General features: G+C 33.6%; 1 protein-coding gene across 7 annotated transcripts in view; it reads right to left on the reverse strand.

The window, feature by feature from the left end:
- Window positions 1-22,303, reverse strand: part of LCORL (ligand dependent nuclear receptor corepressor like) — a 106,250-nt gene that overhangs the window by 49,921 nt on the left and 34,026 nt on the right. For 6 of the 7 annotated variants that reach the window (XM_081119141.1, XM_081119140.1, XM_081119144.1 and 3 more), the window contains exons 3-4: window positions 15,729-15,808; window positions 14,700-14,829 (exon numbers count right to left, since the gene is read on the reverse strand). In XM_081119141.1, the coding sequence (XP_080975267.1) occupies window positions 14,700-14,829; window positions 15,729-15,808 (210 nt within the window). The remainder of the gene's footprint in view (window positions 1-14,699; window positions 14,830-15,728; window positions 15,809-22,303) is intronic. The other variant, XM_081119143.1, reaches the window with a different exon arrangement.

The raw sequence follows: 22,303 nt of genomic DNA on the forward strand, positions 1-22,303 counted from the left end.
CCCTTCCCCTCTCTCTAAAAAACAAATTAAAAACATGTGTACATGGATAGTCATAGCAGCTTTATTAGTAATAGCCCAAATGAATATCAACTGGTGAATGTATACATAACAGGTGGTAAGTTCAAACAACAGAGTATTATGCAGTCATTAAAAAAAGAATTGATGCATGCTATAAAATGGGTAAACCTCAAAAACATTATGCTAAATAAAGGCTACCCATTGCATGATTCCATTTATCAAAATGTATAAAACCAGGCAAATCTAGAGACAGAAAGTAAATTAGTGGTTGCCAGATCCTGGAGGAGGGTAGGAGAAAAATGACTGAGTGAGTGCTAATCTGTTAATTGCTTTCTCTTTCAGGGTGATGAAAATGTTCTAGAATCAGATAGTGACAATGGTTGCAAAACTTGTGATTAAGTATACTAAAACCCACTGAATTCTATACTTTAAAAAAGCTCATTTTATGAATTATAACTCAAATAAAAGAAAAATAGGAAGGAAGGATAACTCTGAGAACAGAAGCTACAGTACAGAGGGCAGATCCAAGAGCCAAAAGTATTCATTCCTAGGTCTTAAGATCTAATAAAAACAACTTCCAACATTTGCGCAGTGGGATTTCAGAACTGCTATGGAACAGTGACCCCTGTGTACATTCCATTTCCCCATTTCTGAACAGGAGTGTTTAGTTTTTCCTATGCTTGTCCCACCATTAAGAACTGTAACTGAAGTATTGTTTTTAAAGAACTACACCCAAGGAGCCTCAATTGCACCTGGAACTGAGTTAGATAGTAAGATTGTGGACTTTGAGATAATGCCATAAGACTTTTGGAGGTCTTTGAGCAGGAGTGAGTGTATTTTGCATATGGGAGAGATGTGAATTACTGGAGACCAATGGATTCCAACTTCTTTGTATTCACACCTTTATTTAATATTCTCCTACATTGAAAGGTAGCATATAATGCTATTATTTACCAAAGAGGGATAGCAGCTCTTGGAATCAATCTAAGAATATATGTTTGGGGTTGTATCAATGATGAGATTTTCAATGTGGAAAACATAAGTCACTAATCCAACAAAAAAATTTAAAGGCCAGGATGGTGGCATTTTTGTTATCTTCTCTTTTCCTACCTCCATTTTAATTCTCTCCATGTTTGATAGCTATATTAACAACAATTAACACTGATATAGCACTTTATAGAACATGAAGAACTGACATACGCTGTTATCATTTAACAAGTGTATTAGTGCAGATGACGATATAATGAGAGGTAAAAAGGAAAGCAAAGTCCTATGGAACCAATTATAGCATACAGTTCTTGCCTTTCTGTTCTATTATTTCCAAAAATTTCTATCTACAGAAAAATTGAAAGGGTACAATGTACTCCTTCAAAATTTTACCTCTATAAACAACTGTTGACATTTTGTGTCATTTGATTTACATATACACTCACATGCACACAGGTTATTTATAGGTGAAGCATTTGAAAGTAAGCTGTAGATATCATGAAGTTTTAACCCTAAATACTTGAGTAATAAAGATCAAGAACATTACCATACATAACTATAATTCCATTATGGCTTTTAAGAAAGTTAAAACAAACAATAATGTCCCCAACTTTCTCAGTTATGTCCTTTACAGCTTTTCCCTCCCCAATAACAGGATACAATCAAGGATCACGTGTTGTATTTGATTATCATGTGTCCTTCATCTTTCTCCTGCCTTTTCTTTTTTAAATTTAAAATAAGACTATTTTTTAAAATTTATCTTTATTGTTGAAAGTATTACAGATGTCCCCCCTTTTCCCAACTGACGCCTTCTACCCCGAACCCACTATGATCTGTGTCCATGGGTTATGCATATATGCATATAAATTCTTTGGTTAATCTCTCCCCACCCACCCCTGCCTTCCCTCTGAGATTCATCAGTCTGTTCCATGCTTCTATGTCACTGGATCTATTTTGTTCATCTGTTTATTTTGTTCTTTAGATTCCACATATAAGTGAGTCTCCTGCCTTTTCTTGACTTTCTTGCCATTTTGTAGCATGTCCCACAATTTGGGTTCAATTTCTCATTATTTAGGTTCAGGTTAATCATTTTTGACAGGAATATACATAGGTGATATGCCCCCTTGGTGTATCATATCAGTTTGTCCCAATATTAGTGATATTGATCACCTGCCTTAAGGTGGTATCCAACAAATATCTTCATTATAAAGTTACCTATTCTCCTATGTAATTAGTATCTGTGGAATAATTCTTTAATGTGATTATGCTGTTCCTCAACAATCTTCTACTTACTCAATGGTTTTAGCATCAGCTGATGATTCCTATCAGAATCAACTGTTGCACAATTGTTGTGAAACGATAATTCTGTAATTCCATTATTCATTCTCTATTTTATACAGCATTTTAAAAAAAAAGAAATGTCTTCTCTTCTGACTTTTACCTTTTTATTTTTATCACTGTGGACTCATGAATTGTGTTTTGTTATTCAATATGTTATTATCTGTGCCATCATTCTCCATTTTAATACACATAAACTAGTAAATATTTTTAATTGCTAAAATTAGAAACAACCAAAATGTCCCTTAATAGGTGAATGGATAAACAAACTGTGGTATATGCATAGCATGGAATATTATTCAGGTATAAAAGAAATGAGCTATCAAGCCACACACACAAAAAAGAGGAACCTTAAATACATATTGCTAAGTGAAAGAAGCAAATCTAAAAAGGCTACATACTGTAGGATACCAACTATATAACATTTTGGGAAAAAAGCAAAACCTTGAAGACTAATAATATCAGTGTCTCACACAGGGTGAAGGCAAGGGCTGGAGGGATGAATAGGTGGAGTAGAGGGAATTTTAGGGCAGTGAAACTATTGTGTATGACACTATAATGGTGGATACATGAAATTGTACATTTTGGCAAAACACACAACTGTACAAGACACAGAGTGAACCTAAGGGAAAGTACAGGCTTCATTTAATAATAATGCATCAACAGTAATTCATCAACAATAAGAAATGTAACACACTAATGAACGACGTTAATAATAGGGAAAATTGGGGGGGGGAAGATGAGTATAAGGGAATGCTCTACACTTTCTGCTCAATTTTTCTGTAAACCTAAAAATGCTCTATAAAATACTCTATTAATTTAAAAAACAAAAAAATTTGATTAAGTGAAAAATTCATCCGATTTCATATACTTTTCTTGCTTTAAAAAACTATTCAGTAGATGGCACCAGAGAACCTTTAGAATAAGAAATTACAAGATGGAATTGTACTATTCATAATGCTTAGCTTTGACGTTGATACATGCTTTGAGACTGTATTTGTTCATTAATAAATATTAAAATGGAAACTTTTGGAAAAAAAAGATGTGTTATAGACAAACTAAATTTAGGTGTAAATTATATTATTCCATAAGTGGTAAATAATCACAGAAATCTAGGAAAGCAAGTATGAAGAATTATGCTGGAAGAGTGACTCTACATTATGGGTAATAAAAAAGGTGCAATGTTAAGCTATTTAAAAAACAAATTCCAACTCACTTTTTTTTTTTATTAAATATATTTTTATTGATTTCAGAGAGAGGAAAGGAGAGGGAGGAGGAGACAGAAACATCAATCGAGAAAGAGTCGTCATTGAGCGGCTGACTCTTGCACACCCCAGACTGGGGATCCTGCCTGCAACCCGGGCATGTGCTCTGACCGGGAATCAAACCGCCATCTCCTGGATCCTCGGTCGATGCTCAACCACTGAGCCATGCCCGCTGGACCCAACTCACATTTTGACAGCTTCCTAACACATCAATTTGACACTTCCTAACTACTAGTGAGCAAGTATCTCATTAGTAAATTGCCTTTCTCCATAGGCTAAAAGCATTCACTAAATGTGGCATCAAAGCACTTCAAAATTCTTTTCATCCTCAAGGTGGGGCAGAAAAAAGTATTATCTTTCTAAGAAGCAGAGGGTAAAAACATGTTAATACTCACCAAGCAACTATTGCTTATTCACCCACTGACTTTCAAACTGACATAGTAAACATTCAGTTTTATAGAGAACAAATGAGATAGCCCTAACTTATAAAAAATAATCTTCTTATACAGGTACTCTGGTGTTCTGTACTTACCCATTAATGAAGACTAAACACTATATACTGCTACTTTCGTGGGGACAGGAGAGAAAGGGTAGAAAAAATAAGGGAATCACAGAAGTATCTGGAGTGAAGAGCAAAATGTATCCTTATTTTTCCAAACTTAGACTTCAATTCTCACAAAACAAATTATCCAGGATAGCAGCATGTGGCTGACATAGTAATATAAACAAGTATATTAACCTTTACCATTACAGACACAGTCTAAGGTATAACATTCTGGGGGTAGCATGAAGATCAAATAGTAAAGGAGGTAGATAGGATTCTTAGTCCCTTTTTAAAAAATGTATCTTTACTGTTGAAAGTATTGCAGATGTCCTCCTTCCTCCCCCATTGATCCCCTCCACCTCACATCCACGGCACCCCCACCCCTGCCTTCACCATACTATAGTCTGTGTCCATGGGTTGTGCATATATGCATTTAAGTTCTTAGAATAATCTCTCCCCACCCACTTCCCCACCCCTGCCTCCCCTCTGAGATTCATCAGTCTGTACTTTGCTTCTGTCTCTGGACCTATTTTGTTCATCAGTTTATTTTGTTCATTAGATCCCACATGAGTGAGATCATGTAAAACTGAATCAGGAAGAATTCAGAAAACCTGAACAGGCTAATAACAACTGATGAAATCAAAGCAGTAATCAAAAAACTCCCTAGCAAACAAAAGCCCTGGTTCGGACAGCTTCACAGGGGAGCTTTGCAAAGCATTCTACTTCCTATTACAGCAGTCCCTTTAAGATTTCTTGCAATGCTGGTTTGGTGGTGATAAACTCCTTCGTTTAGCTTTTTTTTTGGTCAAGAAAGTTCTTTATTTCACCATCTATTTTGAATGATAACCTTGCTGGATCTACTCCTGGTTTCAGATCCTTGCTTTTCATTTCCTTGAATATTTCATACCATTCTGTTCTGCCCTGTAGAGTTTCTGATGAGAAATCAGCTTCACAGCATTATGAGAGCTCCTTTGTAGATAACAAATTGGTTTTCCCTTGCTGCCTTTAAGATTCTTTGTCTTTAATTTTTGGCATTTTAATTATGATGTGCCTGCATGTGGGCCTCTTTGGATTCTTCTTGCTTGGGACTCTCTCTGCCTCCTGAACTTGTGTGACTTTCCTGGACCAGGCTAGGGAAGTTTTCTGCTATTATTTCTCCAAACAGGTTCTCTCTCCCTTGATCACTTTCTTCCCCTTTTGGTACTCCTTCGATGCAAATATTACTTTTCATGTTGTTCCACAGCTCCCTTAAAACTGTCTTCCTGTTTTTTAATTGTTTTTTCTTTTTGGATCTTTGATTGCTTTTCCCTACCCTGTCTTCTAATTCTCTGATACAACCCTCAGGTTCCATTCTTCTGCTGCTTATCCCTTCCAATGTATTCTTTATTTCTTCTATGTCATTCTTAATTTCCTTCATAGTTTCCATTTCTTTTCTCGTATTGTTGAGCATCCCCTTATGATCATTATTCTGAACTCTATATCTGATAAATTGCCTATCTCCATTTCATTTAGCTCTTCTCCTGGAAAATTCTCTTATTCTCTCATTTGGGGCTTTTTTTATTTCCCCATTTTGGCTGCCTGTTTGGGTTTATTTCTATGTATTAGGTAGACCTGCTAGGATTCCTAATCTGTTTGAAGGGTCTCTGGTGCAGGACTGTCAGACACTGTTCGTGACTCACCTTGGACACCCTGTTTGGAGCTATCAGCAATCTACAGACTGTGGCTCTCTCTGCTGGGGCTGGGTTTGGAAAGGCTCTTAGATCTTTTTGCGCAATGACTCCTTTGGCAGTGTGGTGGGCACCTCAGAATCATGTTTTCAATGCACAAATATATAGGATTAGGAAAAAACCAAGTATATTGAAATATAATTGTTAAAATATTTTTAGTTGAGATATAGTAATATGTGCTTTTTTTCTTAATGCATTAAAAAATCTAGTAAAGTTTAATATGTACTACAATTTCGAAGCAGTGAGAATGTAAACAATAACTGAAGATATGACATGAAAATATCTAATATATATTGCTAGACCAGGTATTACTAACATCACTGCTGTTTGTTGTCAATATTTATATTTGAAGAAAATGTTAAGTTTCAGCTAAGAATTAATGAAAATAAAGATATAACTTCCCCCCCATTTAATTTCATGGACCTAAAGAAAAGCCTACCCATGAACTTGTTGGGGAGTATACCAGGTTAAGAACCCCTGAGCTAGGAAGTAAAATTAAAGGGAAAGAAAAATTTGACAAAACAATATCATGGGAATTATAGCAGCAAAAAAGCATGCTATTTTTAAACTGCCATGACAAAATACTATACCCATTGCTTCATTTCTTACAGTTGTGAAGTAGAACGAGAAGGTCAGACAGAGAACAGCACATTAAGCAAGATTAATCAAAGGACTTATATGCTTATATGCATAACCTATGGATGAAGACATTGGTATGGGAAATGCCTGGGGGTGGGGCGCACGCGGGATGGAGGAGATTTAAGGGGGGAGAAGGGGACATCTGTAATACTTTCAACAATAAAGATAAATTTTAAAAAATAAATAAAATAAAATAAATCACAACTGTATTTAGACTAATTTTAAAAAATGTATCCCCATTAGGAATCACCGCCATAGATTGCCAATACGATCATTCTATATACCAGGCATTCTACTCCCATCTCGCTTCATCCAGCTTCTATTTCTTATACAATCTACTTTTATACTCTGCCATGCAAGCCAGGGTGAGAACAGATGAATAATAGCGTAAGTCTTTCAGCTCGCCTAACTGCTGTTTTAGAGATATGAAACAATTAAATATGATACTGAACAGGAGGGGTAAACCATTTTCCTCTTACAGGGATGCAGTCAGGCAAGTTACTCTAGATACATTATCTCTATGCTCATATTTCTCCACACGACAGTCTATGTTGTAGTAAAAATTTGACTAGAAATTATTTGGAATGCTAAGACACTTCCCATAACAGGCTTTTTTCTGCCTTGTCAGCAGCTATGACACTTGCTATTAAGTAGGATCAATCTTGGACCCAACAAAGTGATTACTTAGATAATGCCTTCCTTATTCCTATCACAGCCACCTTCAACAGAGCTTAAAAGTTACTGGTCCAAAGGATTTTGTAGGGAATTATGGCTGAAAGAGGCACAAGTGTTTGTAGAACATACACCCCCCCCCCACCTTACCCCCCGGTAACCAATGTGGCACTCAGAGAGATACTGACATCTCCAGACAAACATTAGGATCTGCTAAAGCTGGGGCATTCCTGGGAATAATCGGAAAACAAAGTAAAAGTGTTAAAAAGGAAACTCCATACCAAAAAAAATCGAATACTTTAACAATAGAGTAAAACCCAAATAAGGTTAAAAACTTTATTCTAAATAAGTTAAGTTTGATAAAAACTATCATGGACTAAATGTACTATCCTCTGGACATGACAAGATCATTTAGAATCTCCAAGTGCTACAGTAATGGTCAGAAAGGTAAACTGAGGAGTGAGGCTTAATACTCAACTAGCAAGACTAATATTACTCTTTCTTGGCTATTGGATATAAACCATTGAAGACCCTCCCAAATGTTTTCTATGTTTTTGTTTTATGTCTTTGACCAAAACTATTCAAAAACCAAATAAGTGATTATAAGGAACTGAAAACATAAAAGTTAAGATATTCTTTGCCTCCCAGGAATCCAAAATCTACTAAAATCAATACTCTTAAGGGGATATGATATTTGAAACAGATAAAGGTAAAAATTATTTTGTTTAAATAACCCATAAGTACAGTATACGTATCAGTTAAGGTCTACAATCTCACGCATTATTATTTATTATAAAACACATCTTTTAAACAAGAGAATCACAGAGCAATATATAGATCTTGTAACATAGAAACCCGCACTGAAACCTATATGTTCATATTTACCACTGTCACCCCAATAAATTTCATAAAGTGTTAAAAAATAAACAAGAGAATCATGCTCTATTTGCAGAGCTGCTTTAAAGCACAGGAGGCATGTGAAAACTAAGAGCTATTAAAGGACAGTAATTCATTTATTTCCCATTTCATGGTCCCTATGAGGTGTATTCTGACCAAGTAGAAGACTGGATAGGTGTGCCCACATGATACAGATTATTTTTCGCACTGAAAGTGAAGTATCTGCTATGGTATGCTTATGCATTTGACACTTCTAGATGTAGGATGTATGAAACCGTTTTTATAAAAATATATTCTAAGTCACTCAAACTTGGGTAAAAGTATCACAAATGAACAGAGTATGAAAGAACCTAGCATATTTTTGGTTAACTTCCAGGTGTTGAAGGAAACGACTGTAAAGCAAAAAGCCTTACAACTCGATGCTAAGGAGTGAACAGTGAAAATGTTAAAGAACTGCTAATATCACATAGTGATGATTCACAAATAGTTGAAACCATATCTTTAAAAGAAATTTCAGAATATGTGTATGTATGAATGTGTTGTTACAAGTGAGTTTGGTCATGGTATGAGAAGATTTCTCATATTAAAAAAATGAAGCTTCAAGTGAAATCCTCGGCGACCAGGAGCTGAAAAACTGCAAGTGAAGAGAACTGAAATAGTTCATGTATTTTTCAGGTTTTGTTTTTCTTTAATCCCACTGCCTTGTCTATAACTTCAGCTGATGATTCAGAGCTAGTGACGTGGATGAACCTTAAACATTTAATACTCCTATTCGCTATTTCACCACCTCACTCTGGTTGAGTATACTAACCACCAGAGCAACAGAAATTATAAAGCCTCCATCTCTTCTTACCATCAAACTTCAGGTGAGAAACTCTATAACCATTAATTAAACATTTGTTAAACTTTATTTTTATTGTTTATGCTATTACAGATGTCCCCATCCCCCCTTTGCCCACCTCCACCCAGCCTTACCCCCCCCCCCTCAAAATCTGGTCATCACCAACCATACCGTTGTCTGTGTCTAAGGGTTATGCATAATTAAAAATTTTTAAATGCCTTTTTTTCCATTTATTTACTACATGCTACTGGCAATTATTATCTTACATTATTTCATTATTTATTACACTACAGTACATTTTCCTTAGTAAAGTTATTTAACTAATATTTCTTTGTATGTAAAGAAACAGAGGTAAATAATCTTCTACTTGCTTTAAAATTTCATAATTTTACATTGGTCTTAAAAGGAAAATAAATAATCTATAAAACTGAGGAATGAGAGTGGGAATCACCTACCACATACCTGATATATAATTTTTCAAAATTGGTATTATTTTTAACTCTTAAAACTTATTTCCCCTAGGATTTCTGTAGTTTGTTACCTTAATTTTTTTTAATTTTTTTTTTTTACATCTTTGCTTAAATGTATCTCACTACCCTTTATAAAATTTCGATCACCACCTCTAATCTGGCATTCCCTGGGTTCCTCTTTCCATTTGTTTCCACAGCACTTATATACAGGGTGGGGCAAAAGAAGTTTTACAGTCATTCATTTGAAAAATAATACAATAATTAAAAAATAATAATGTAAGAATAAAGTCTGTGTTTTGTGTACTCACAAATGTAAAACTACTTCTGCCCCACCCTGTATTCATACATATCCAGCATGAATGGGAGAGGTGTGTGCATATACATTCAACCACAAATATAATTTACTTGTTTATCATCTGCTTCCCTTCAGTAGAATATAAAGGCGCAGGAAGACAAGGATGTTTTTTATCATTTGTTCCCAGAACAGTTCCTGGCATGTAGAAGGAAGCTTCGTGGATCTTTGTAGAATGAATGAACTCCTCTAATAATGGACCAAAAATATGTTTCATAAAGCCAAGATAGTAGTGTTGCTTCGCGGACAGTCATACTCAGGGAAAGAAAAAGAGAGGGCTACAGAAGCATCTTTTATGAATACAGAGGCTCCAGTTACAGCAATAAAGAGAAAATTAAGAGAAAAGACTGAGGACATAAGGGGATTTTGCTGGTCAAAGACTACAAGTTCCAGAAGACACAGAAAGAATTTGGGTGCTTGTAAAGGGTAGATGATTGGGTCAAATTAAAAACATAAAAAACACAAAAGGAGGTAAGAATCTAGGTGATGAATGACCTGACAGTTGGCCTTTAACTCCTGCTATGGATGGTATTGCAGGTAAAAGGTGATTTCCCAAAAAGCAAAAATCTTAAATCCAGTTCTAATTTTAGATGTGTTCTTAGAATTTCATTCATATCCTCCAAGTATATGGTAAAAGAAGAAAACTCTTTTCACGAACACCTCTGAATGTGGATCATAATGGTATGTGAATTGTTTTATGGCACTAACATACAGTTCCCTGAGAGTTCCAAAAAGGCAACCTGTATAAAAGAAATTCAACATATGACTACAACTGTATCATAAAGGCACACAAAACACTTAAGGGCCTGAATGAATCAGGTCAGACGTACAAAGTTACTCAAGGAGAAAAGCAGTCTAAAAAATTAATACTCCTGATTCTAAGAAGTCAAATGCTTTATCATCAGTCATAAGTCAATTGGTTAGTTAGCAGTATTAATATCTACTACATGCTATAGTATAAGGCTTAAAAATTAAGAGTTTAGCAGGAAAAGGGTCTGTGTTCAGAAAAGGCACGGAAAACGTTATATAAACCTGGATATCAATTAATTTAAGGGGGAAGGGTTGATTAATAGCTTCCAACTAGATGCATCAACTATATCAAGAAAGTCTATGAAAATAAAAGGCCAGAATAGTAGTTACATGAACGCTAAATGTGTGTGCAGGTGACAGATAAAGCAAGAAAGACATATTTTGATTAAGAAAGGTTTCATTTTTTTATATATTTAGGTACGATGCATTCAGCTACTATGTACATACTGTCTGTCCAATTTAGTCAAATCAAGTAGCCTTCTTTAATTTAAAAACAAAGGAGAAGACATATTCCCAAATAGTGAACCAGTGACTTACACGGCTTTAGCTGATGAAAGAATGTGAAGCTAAAAGTCAAAATAATTTAGTGCACATCTCATGGGGATAGCTTTGGAAAAGGCATTTTAAATCTATATGCCTAGGTTTGTCACATTTCAAACAAATAAGTTGACTGATATTTAAATTATACACAGTAATTAACAAGTACAAAATAGGGAAAGGTAAACTATATGTACATGTTAAATAATTTCCTTCTTCAAATAGAACAAATAATACACCACTGAGTATATAGAGAAACTGGAAGACATATGGACAGTTTATCTTAGTATTCATTTATCCATCTATCCATCCATTCAAGAAATAGTTACTGAAATCAAGGATTGTGACAAGTACTGTTCTAGATATTGAAAATTCTGCAATTAACAAAACAAAGTCCCTGCTATCATGGTACTTTCATTCTACTCTAGCATTCTAGACAATTTTAAGATTAACCTCTAGAAGAAAACTCAATTTTGAAGAATTTCTAAAGTAAAGAATATACAAAACTCGTTAAGTTCACGTCTATACTAAAACTTCCCTTTCCCCCAATTTTATTTATTCAGCCTGAAAGATTTTTGACTAGCTTTCAACTACAAGGGATCATCCAAACTGTATTTAGTTTAATAAGGTTCATCTGTTCTATCACTAAACACTGTAAGATAGTGATTTTCAACTGGTGTGCCACAAGAATTTTTAAAACATACAATACTTGACTATTTAGTCAGGGGCATTGACCTTTTTTCTCTTATACTATCAAATACAATTTAAAAAATGACAACAGCCAAATCAACAGTAGTCGTCCAGTGTGAATGAATCAAAATTATACCTATTTTTGTCAGATCAGCAAAAAAAATATTTTATTTTATAATATATAAATGCCGAAGAATTTTACTAATTAGTTTATGTGTGCCATGAGATGAAAAAGGTTGAAAATCGTTGGTATCAGGGAACTAATCTCTAAAACCATTCATAGTTCACATAAACAAAAATGGAAACCTATGAGAAATATAGAACATTTCTCATAGGTCCTCTCTAGTCTGCTTAACTCAATTAAAACAATTCTAGTCCTAGGCTGCTAAGTAGCAGAGAATCAAGTTTTTCTACTTAGCACTTAAAAGGATCTAGATGCTCTGCATACGAGACATCTTATACCTTTTAAAATTTCTTCTTGAAGATTTACATTTTCACAACACAGAGCTAAAAGACACTTAACTTCTCTGCACTTTATTGTCTCTACCTGTTAAAAAGATAACAATTGTACCTACCTCTTAACACTGTTTTGGAACTAAATGAGATAAGGCACAAAAAGAGTTTAGTGTTCAATCATAATTGATATCAATCATCATTATCCTGCGATGTGAGTTCTCAATAATAATAGCTTATAATATGATTATCATTGTCCCCAAAACCACAGTTAGAAAAGATAATAAACAAGCTACAATAAGGACATTAACAGATTTCTTTACATTTCAGCAAGATGATCAACATGCATATCTTCCTCAAACTAGTAACAGATTTAAAATGTCAGTAACGTTAATTCTAACAATATCCATAATTCCTAAAAATGTCCAAGTTTGGGAAATTTTCAGAAATCAAATAAAAACTTCACCAGTAAGATGCTTTATCAACATTTTATTTGCTACTCCAAAGACTCAGAAGTACTTCCTGTCTTTTAAACACATTTTTGTTTGCCTTTTATTTCAAAGTAGAGTGAATAGAACTAATTAAACAAATTTAAAAGTTTAGACTTTTTACAAGATATTATTATTCTAGCCTAATCCTACTCAGACCATATTGGAAATCTCTAAAGTGATTTTATCCAAAGAAAATTAAAAAACAAACAACAAAAACCCCAAGTAAACAAGTAGAAAAATCCTTACGTTTAATTAAATCTGGAAAGTTATGATGGGCTACAAATAAAGAAATTAACAAATATAAGACCTAAAGTAAAGCAAAAATACTAATAAGAATCTTTCATTTAAAAACTATGTGATCCTTCAAAAACCTTTAAGAAAACCAAGAAATCCCCAAATGGAGAGGTCACTAAATATCCATGAACACTCATCCAACCACTGGTAGGAGATTTTTTGAGGACCCAGATGCTTGAATCAGCCAAAATAGTATCAAGTTTTTACTGATTACTATAACAGGGCAATGGAGCACTCTATACTATCCCCAATTAAAGATTATGATGGCTGATAATTCCAGCTACCATTGCAAATTACTCAAAGGAAAAGGAGACAGAGTAATGAGTTTTAAGGTAAGTGAAATTTACTGTGTGCATGTGTGTAAATGTGTACATTTCCTCCAGTTATCTTAGTAATATAAATCTGATAACAAAAGTGTAAATATATTGGCAGAGTAAAATTTCTTAAATTAATGTTATAAAATTCTTAAAGCATGTAAACTATTTTTCATATTGGTTCAGAGAGAAAATTTTGAGAAAAGAATTTGATTTTTAAAGACAATGCTAATTTCTCAACACTATGTATGCCAGTAACACAAGAAAAGATTTTCAGTCCCCTGAATTTAAAAAATATATATAATTCTTAACTTTAGGCCTTTTAATTAATACTAATGATTTCTCTAGTCAGAAAATTCTCATATTTCAACACATAAAAGACCTCATAACACTTAAGAGTAAACAAAAGCCTCCTTTCTTAAAGGTGAGGACTGTTTCCAATAGTACTGATTAAAGCCTGAAAGTTAACAATTTAACAAAAAATATCTGATATTACCTAATTCCAAACAGGAGTAAAACAGGGTCAATACCTAGATAAGAAGAACAGTAATGTTTTTCCCAATCTCTGGAAGTTGGGAGGTAGGATGACCCGCCTCTCACCCTGTATTCCTCTATACCATGACTTACTATGTGGTAAAAATTAAGACACTCTATTACTGCAGAAATGGCCAAGGATGAAAAAATGGAAGGTTCTATATTTCTATATTTTCCCCAGGTAACTACGATATAAAAGCTACTTCTGCATGATAATGTGTATCAGGTAAAGTAACAAATAAAACAAGCCTCAACGTGTTTAAGTAGTTTAGATAAACAGGAATCAAAAAGAACAATGACATTTTAATGTCAAGTAAGCATTCTCAAGCTACCAAAGAAATACTGAAATGGAAAGCCAGCAAATATACTACACAACCTGGCTGATAAATGATATAGCTTATCTACGTATATATTATGTAGATATAACTACTGCATGTAATATATCTATCACTTATTAAGCATGAAATGACTTTTGAAGTCTTGAGAGCAGCAACAAAATAAGGAAGACCAGAAGCATAAAAAAATTTCCTCATCTGTCTATAGTAGATAAGGAAAATGTATGAAAAAGTCAGGGAGAGATCTGAGAATAGAACGGCAAAAAGGCATGCCTGAAAGACTAGTTCCACAGTGACTAAGAACGCTAATGTCCCTGAAAATATGAAAAAAACACACACAAAAAAACCCACACACAAAAAAACTATGGATAAACAAAGAAATAATCAAGAATGGAGTAAAGGCTGACATATAAAAATCCTGTGTGTGAGAAAAATTAAAACATTTTAGATATCTATTGCAAATTTTAAATGACCAAGTGTACCAACATTACCTTTCTTTCGAAAGAGTGCATTTAGGTAATTTTCTGCTTGGCATTCAATCTTTTCAGTGTTGGACTGGCCCTGAGATGATAGCTCCTCCGTTGGTGTTGACTGTGAAGAATCAAGGGATGGCATACAATCCTAAATTATAAAACAAACAAACAACCCATCAAAAAATCACCTTTTATTTAAACATGGGATTCCATTAAAAATGGCAAAAAATTTAACTCTCTAAATGCTCATTGGTTCTACCTTTTAAATATATCAAATTATATAGAGAACATTCAATTTGGAATAGGAGTCAGGAAAAAGAAATTTAACTCTCATAGAGGGCCAGATTAGCCTTATTCCTTTGCAAAACTAGAGTCAAAAAAAGGGGAAGAGAAGATAAAATATATTGCTGAATAAATTCACTATATAGCATGCCAGCAATGGAAGTTTTGACAACAAAGCACATATGTTTACCTACTAATATGACCAAAATAGGTACAGGTTCTTGAGTTCTCATTTTCTCTCAGCCTTCTCACAACAGTATATAAAGAATTAGGATCCCACCATACAAGAAGATGCTGCTTATCTAGTTTATGCCCTGTTTACAGTAGACACTAATACTTAATAATTTACACAGGAGATAATTATGATATCCAAAAGACTTCAAGAGAAAGCAAAATGTTAAAAAGTAGTACCACATTATCCTCCAAGTATTGATTCCTAAGAAATCAGCCTATAGGATGGTCTCAGACCAAACCAGGCCTCCAAGATCAGCCTTGTCTATATAAATACAATACAGATCTGAACCGATTTCATGAGTCAGGGAGCTACAAGAAAGAAATGTGAAATAAGCAAAAAAGATGGGGTGTTTTGGGATTTTCACCTATGAGATAAGCTAAATGTCAGACTTCTAACATAAGACTTTAATATTCTTCTCATTACCAAAATCAAGTATTTAAAGTCTACTGTAAGTCACAAAATTTCAGAACAAATTAAGTTTTAAAATTGTGCAAATAGTTTAGAAATAATTTCATAGCACTAAAACTTACACTGACTGCTTCTCTCTGTAGGTTACAAAATGAACATTTTTCATCCATAGACCAGTCAGTCAGTTCTTCTGGTTCACAGTCTTTAAAAGAGGGAAAAATATTCATTAAATACACTAACTTTATTAAAACAAATAAAAATACCACTCTCCAGAGCAATGGCTCGTATAAAAAAACTAACTACTGACAGTTAGGGGAAAAAGTCTAACTTTAAAATTAAACTGGTGACATCTAGAAAGAAATAAACAGAGAAGGCTGTAAGGAGAGTATTTTTGCACTATTATGGGACAAAGTAGCAAGAACAATGAGCTGGTTATAAATTAATTCTCTAATAACAGGGTTCGGCTAGCCTTCTGAAAGATTCAATTTATCATTGCCTATTAATTTTGTATTTTCACTATGAAATAAATCAGAACAGGAAGATATGGGGGAAAAGGAATAAATTTTGCATATCACGAAAGGCAACATAAAACAGAAATGGAGTAAAGCACCAGAAAAACCCACAGATTTGAGAACATGGAATGCTGCTCAAGAAAAAAATAGAGAAATCCATAGCTAAAAAGTCTGATCAGATTTTTACTACATTGTTTAAAGGCTTTGTTACAAGAGTTAGAGCAAAAACCAGGTAAACAAGTTATATCATTCAACATACAACATGGATTTTTCCCCCCAGAAGAATGTTCCTTATAATCCAACTATAGTAATAAGAGTATTTGTGGAAAACGAACATTTTCTAATGAAGGATTTTCTGAAGATAGAACATTGTCATCCCAATTATACTTGGTATAGAAAGTGATTTTTCAAACTTACCCCTTGCAATAGAAATCCCCCCAATTTCTTTTCCCAAATAAATTCACATGTAGAACCTCACACCATAAAACCATTATCATCTGAGGCAGCTACACTGGGACTAATTTGAAAAGCACTGGCGTACCACAGTAATTTACTCTCATACTTTTGAAATACATAACGAAGTTGAATATATGTTTCTGCTAAACTACACAGAAAATACTCTTATCTTTTTTTTGACGTGATAATGAATAAATCCTAGTTAGAATCAGCCCTTAGGATACTCTTGCATCAATCCAAATAGAATAGAAGAAGATAATATAATTTTTAGAATATAGAGTGTAGTGATAGTTTCCTTTGATTTTGGCAATGGTCCAGAAATATTCCTGATATTTATCTAAACTTATAGTGGGTCAAGTGAAAATACTTAATAAACTATACACACCATGCAAAAGCTAATTATTAACAAGGTAGAATCACCAGTCTATTTTTTAATTCCTGTACTATCACACATATATTTAATAAGGTTAGCTTGCAGAAAACATACTTTTAATTTAATATCTGCTTAAGATGTTAAACATACTTTTGTAAACAACCTGACAAATCGAAAAGTTTATGCAATCTATACACTTAAAAACCTAGAACTGTAGCTATGTATGTTTATAATTTTTTTCAACCTTTCACTGTCACTGGAACAGAATCACACATTCATACTTTTCCCCCCCATTTTGAATTTTTTTTCCTTTTTAAAAAAATTTTGTCTTTATTGTTGAAAATATTACACATGTCCCCCCGCCCCCTCAACTAACCCCCGTCCCCGGCTCCCACCCCCTCTCCAGGCCTTCCCTGAACTATTGTCTGTCCATGGGCTATGCATATATTCATATTCTTGAATGCAGGATCATGCAGTATCTCTTACTAGGGAGTCAGAGCTCTCTGACTAATGGAATGAATACGGAGAAGTGACAGTATACCATTCCAAACTGAAGCTTTAAAAAGCTTGACAAGTTCTCCCAGTTTTCCTGAGCTTCTACTATCCAATGTGAGAAGAAATTGCTTCATATAATCATTACTCCTTCAGTCTGCGACCTGCAGTCATGAGGAGATGTGATCCCCATCCATAGCCGGGAGTCCAGTGAATCTGATCATGCGTAAGCATAAAATAGATTTTGGAGCTGTCTGTTATGCATCAATACTGTCGCAAAAACTTGGCTCATATGCCAAGCATAAGATCATTCTTATAGGTTAATGAAATCTAACCTGCTTTTTTATTATGACCGCATGAATAGGGACTACAAAAGCAATCTAGCATTGAGATTTTTGAAAAACAAGTGGTAGGCCTAGAGAAGGAGTATTTCTGAAAAATCATTGTAAGGTTTCATCAGGTTTCAGTGATAAATATGTTGACTCAAAGGACAACTTTGAAGTCATTAAAACCATTACCAATTGTAAAATAAAATTGAGCATGCTAAGATGATCCTCACTTACTTCACAAGCTCTTTAAGGAAATGTTAATTAAAATAAATGTCTACATAGTTAAATAAATGGCAATGAATAATCAACGATTACATAAATGCCAGTATATTTTGCTGGGTTGAAAAATCTACGACTTGACAAATATTTAATAATTACTCTTTCTACAGCAACTTTTGATTTTTGAGTCCAGATAAATGATGGTAGGATACATTATATATATATAGGAAAACAGATTTTGAAAAATCAATAGTAGGCCAGATTTCTTCCTCTGTCCAGGTTGTCTTTTCATGTCATAAACATTAAATAAAAACTACAACAGAATATATTCATTTTATCTCTCACATACACTTTGACAATGAATCAGATACCCTCTCTAAAATAAGTTGTCTGTCATTTTGAAATTTTAATACATGATGGTATAAGTTCAAAAGGGTCAAACTGTGTACTTTATAAGAAACAGTCTTATTAATAAAAGGCAATGTCATAATGAAAACTGAAAGTAAATGAATGACTGACAAAGATCAACCTCTCCACTGTGGACATGTACTCTTGTAGTCCGTTCATCTCCAATCATTTTACCTAATCTATCTTGGGAAGATAGCAGACTTTGAAATTAGAGAGCCTTGGCACTGAACCATGGACTTTCCACATTCCAGATGTCGCCTTGGGCAAGTTACTTTCTCTGAGTTGCAGTTTCCCTGTCTGTAAAATGAGGATAATAATAATTGCAGTTTAAGGCTGTAGTAAAAATTAAATAAAAATATGCAAAACACCTACTTAGCCCTAATAAGATGTTACTTTTATTTCAAAAATCACATTTCTTTTGAATGTTTTTATTCTCTTCAGCAGCCTTTAACCACAAGAAATAAATCTGTCTTTGTCCCAACCAAAGACAAAACCCAATGAAAAGTGAAAATACTGAACTAGATTTTTCATGAAGGTCATGAAAAAGTGGTTATAAGTATGTTGATTTTGAGGTAAGATACTGAACAGTGGGGCAATGTATTTTAAAATAATTTTTCATTATGAAACTACATATTAACTATATTGAAAAGTACAAAGGAGAAAAGAAAAAACTATTCTTAATCCCATCATCCAGAGATAATGATTAACACTTACAATACGTCCTTCCAGTTTATCTATGCCTTTTTAAAAATTAGAATCAGCCCGGCCGGCATGGCTCAGCAGTTGAGCATCAACCTAGAATCCAGGAGATTGTGGTTTGATTCCTGGTCAGGGCACATGCCTGGGCTGCGGGCTCGATTCCCACTGGGGGTGTGCAGGAGGCAGCCAATCAATGACTCTCATCATTGATGTTTCTATCTCTCTTTGTTCCTTTCATTTCCTCTCTCTGAAATCAATAAAGATATATTTTTAAAAAATTAGAACCAGCTGATTCCTTTGAGAAGATCAATAAAATTGGTTAGCCAGGCTAACCAAGAAAAAAAAGAGAAACTAATTGGAAATAAATGATCAGCTATCACTACTGATCCTATGAATAATAAAAGAATATTGTGAACATTAGTTGCCCCAAATTTTATAACTTTAGATGAAGTGGACGAATTCCTTGAAAGACACAATCTAACAAATCTCACACAAGAAAAAACAAATAAGCTCAATACACTTATTTCTATTAAAAAATTAAATCAATAATTAATAACCTCCCAAAACAGAAAGCACCAGCTCGGATGGTTTCTCTTCAATCTGCTCCAGAAAAAGGAAATATTTCCTAACTTATTCTATGATTCCATCACTACCCAAATAGCAAAACTTGTCTGAACAGACACCTCACCCAAGAGGATATGCAGAGAGCAATCAACATATGAAAAGGCACTCAATATCATATTCTATTAGAAAACTGCAAATTAAGAAAGATACCACTACACATCTAATAGTATGGTTAGAGTCTAAAACACAGACAGCATCAAATGCTGGTGAGGATGCAGAACAAAAAGAACTGGTGGGAACACAAAATAGTATGGCCACTTTTTAAGACAGTCTGGAAGTTTCTTTCAAAGCTAGACAGTCTTTCCATCTAGCCACGGTACTCCTAGGTACTTACTCAAATGAGTTGAAAACATGTCCACACAAAAACTTGCACACAGATGTTTATAGCTGCTTTATTCATAATTGCCAAAACTTGAAAATGACCAAGATGTCCTTCAAAAGGGTAAATGGATTAAGCAAACTGTGGTACATCTACATAAGGCAGTATTTAGCAATAAAAAGAAATGAGCTATGAAGCCATGAAAATACAGAGAGGAACCTTAAATGAATATTGCTCAGTGAAAGAAGTGAGTATATAAAGGCTAAATACTGTATGACACCAAGTATATGGCATTCTGGAAAAGAAAAAAACTACAGAGACAGTAAAAAGATCAGTGTTTGATATGGTTTAGGACCAAGGGAGAGGACTGAAAAAGTGAATACAGGTGATTTTTAGGGCAGTAAAACTACTGTGTATGATACTGTAATAGTGAATACATGACACTGCATTTGGCAAAACCCACACAAATGTACAACACACAAAGAGTGAATCTAGTGTCAATTATGGGGGCTTTAGTTAATAATAATGCATCAATATCAGTTCATCAATTGTAACAAACGTACCACACGAATGAAAGACGTTAATATGGGGAAACCTAATAAAGGGGAAGAAGGGGTATATGGGAATTCTTTGTACTTTCTACCAGATTTTTCTGTAAATTTAAAACTGCTCTCAAAAATACTATTTGTTTTAAAAATTAGAATCATATTATACACATTCTTATTTATCACAAATATTTTCCATGCTCAAATATACTTCTAAATCATTTTTTAAAAGATAAATACAGTCCATTAAAGAGATGTATTATAACTTATTTAATCAACATCCTATTGCTGGATAATTAAGCTTGTTTCTCTAATCTTGGCATTAAAAACACCATGATGAATGCATCCAGATACGTCTTTTTGTACATGGTGATAGAAGCTAATAATATAATTTATATAAATAACTATAAAAGAGTATTAGATTCTCTGATTTTAATATAAATAATCATCAATCCATATTAGAAAACTACTGACTTTTGACTTAAGACTAGGCCATGAGTTCCTAGTAGGAAGAGATCCTACTTATTCATGGTTCTTTCTCATTGCTAATTATAGTTCCTAACACATATTAAGCATTCCAAACAGTCCATTCAAAAAGTTTTATTAAAAGTTAGTCTTGATGTCTCCATCATCATAGTGTTAACACTTTTAAAAAAGAATATTAAGCCAAAAATATTAAATTTCAGTCAGTGGCATAAGCCTTTTCTATAAACCACCAGATAGAAAATATTTTAGGTTTTGCAGCCCATATAGTCACAACCATTCAACTCTACTATTGCAGTACAAAAGCAGTCAACAAATGAGAGGCTGTTTCCAATAAAATGTTATTAACTGGATAATTAAATTTGAAAATCTTATAATTTTCACATCATGAAACATTAATCTTTTTATTTTTTCAACTATTTAAAAATGTAAAAACCACTCTTAGCTCAGAGGCCTTCCAAAAACAGCTCGATTTGGCCCACATGCTATAGCTTGCAGATTGCTGATATAATCTCTCTTTGAAATGTGGACACACACACACACACAAATTAGGATCTTATCGGCCAGTTTACATAGGTCTACTGCAGTCTTTTCATATTTTTGTAAAATATCCACAGTTAGAGCAATTATATCAGATGATTCCATGGATGAAATAAGCTGGCTCATCAATAAGACATGAAAAAGAATTGACTAAAATCCTGTGACAGCAGGAAAAGTGAGTTTTGGAGAGATGGAGGAGAAAGAAAGGCAGAGTACAGAGAATTTTCCTGGGAGTATGTAAAATTGAGAAGTTTGTGACATTCAAAGTTTCTCTGGAGACTTTACTTAAAAAAGAAATAATAGTTTTGTTTTCCTCAAAAGGACAAAAAGTCATGACAACAGATTAAAGAACACAGAAAGCTAGGACTTCTGTTTTGTTTCCAACAAATTAAAAATTAGCAGTACTTAAAAAAGCTTTTTTCAAAACCATTCAATCTGAAGGTGATTCTGAATCAAATTAAAATATAAACCTTTCAAAACACCAATATATAATACAAAAGTCTTAAAAAAACACTGTTAGCCAAAGCTGAGTTTTAAGGCAGCAGTGTGAAATTTAGAATATTTTTTCCATAGCAACAGTAGCAGGTTTGTTATATGATTCATTTAACTTAAATGTATTCTAAAATTTAAATAATATGCACTTAATTTTATAAAAAATTGAGAGTAATATATATGAATCTTTTGCTATCCAATTTATT

Source organism: Miniopterus schreibersii (genome assembly GCF_964146895.1).
Source record: "Miniopterus schreibersii genome assembly, chromosome: 1".
NCBI lineage: Eukaryota > Metazoa > Chordata > Mammalia > Chiroptera > Miniopteridae > Miniopterus > Miniopterus schreibersii.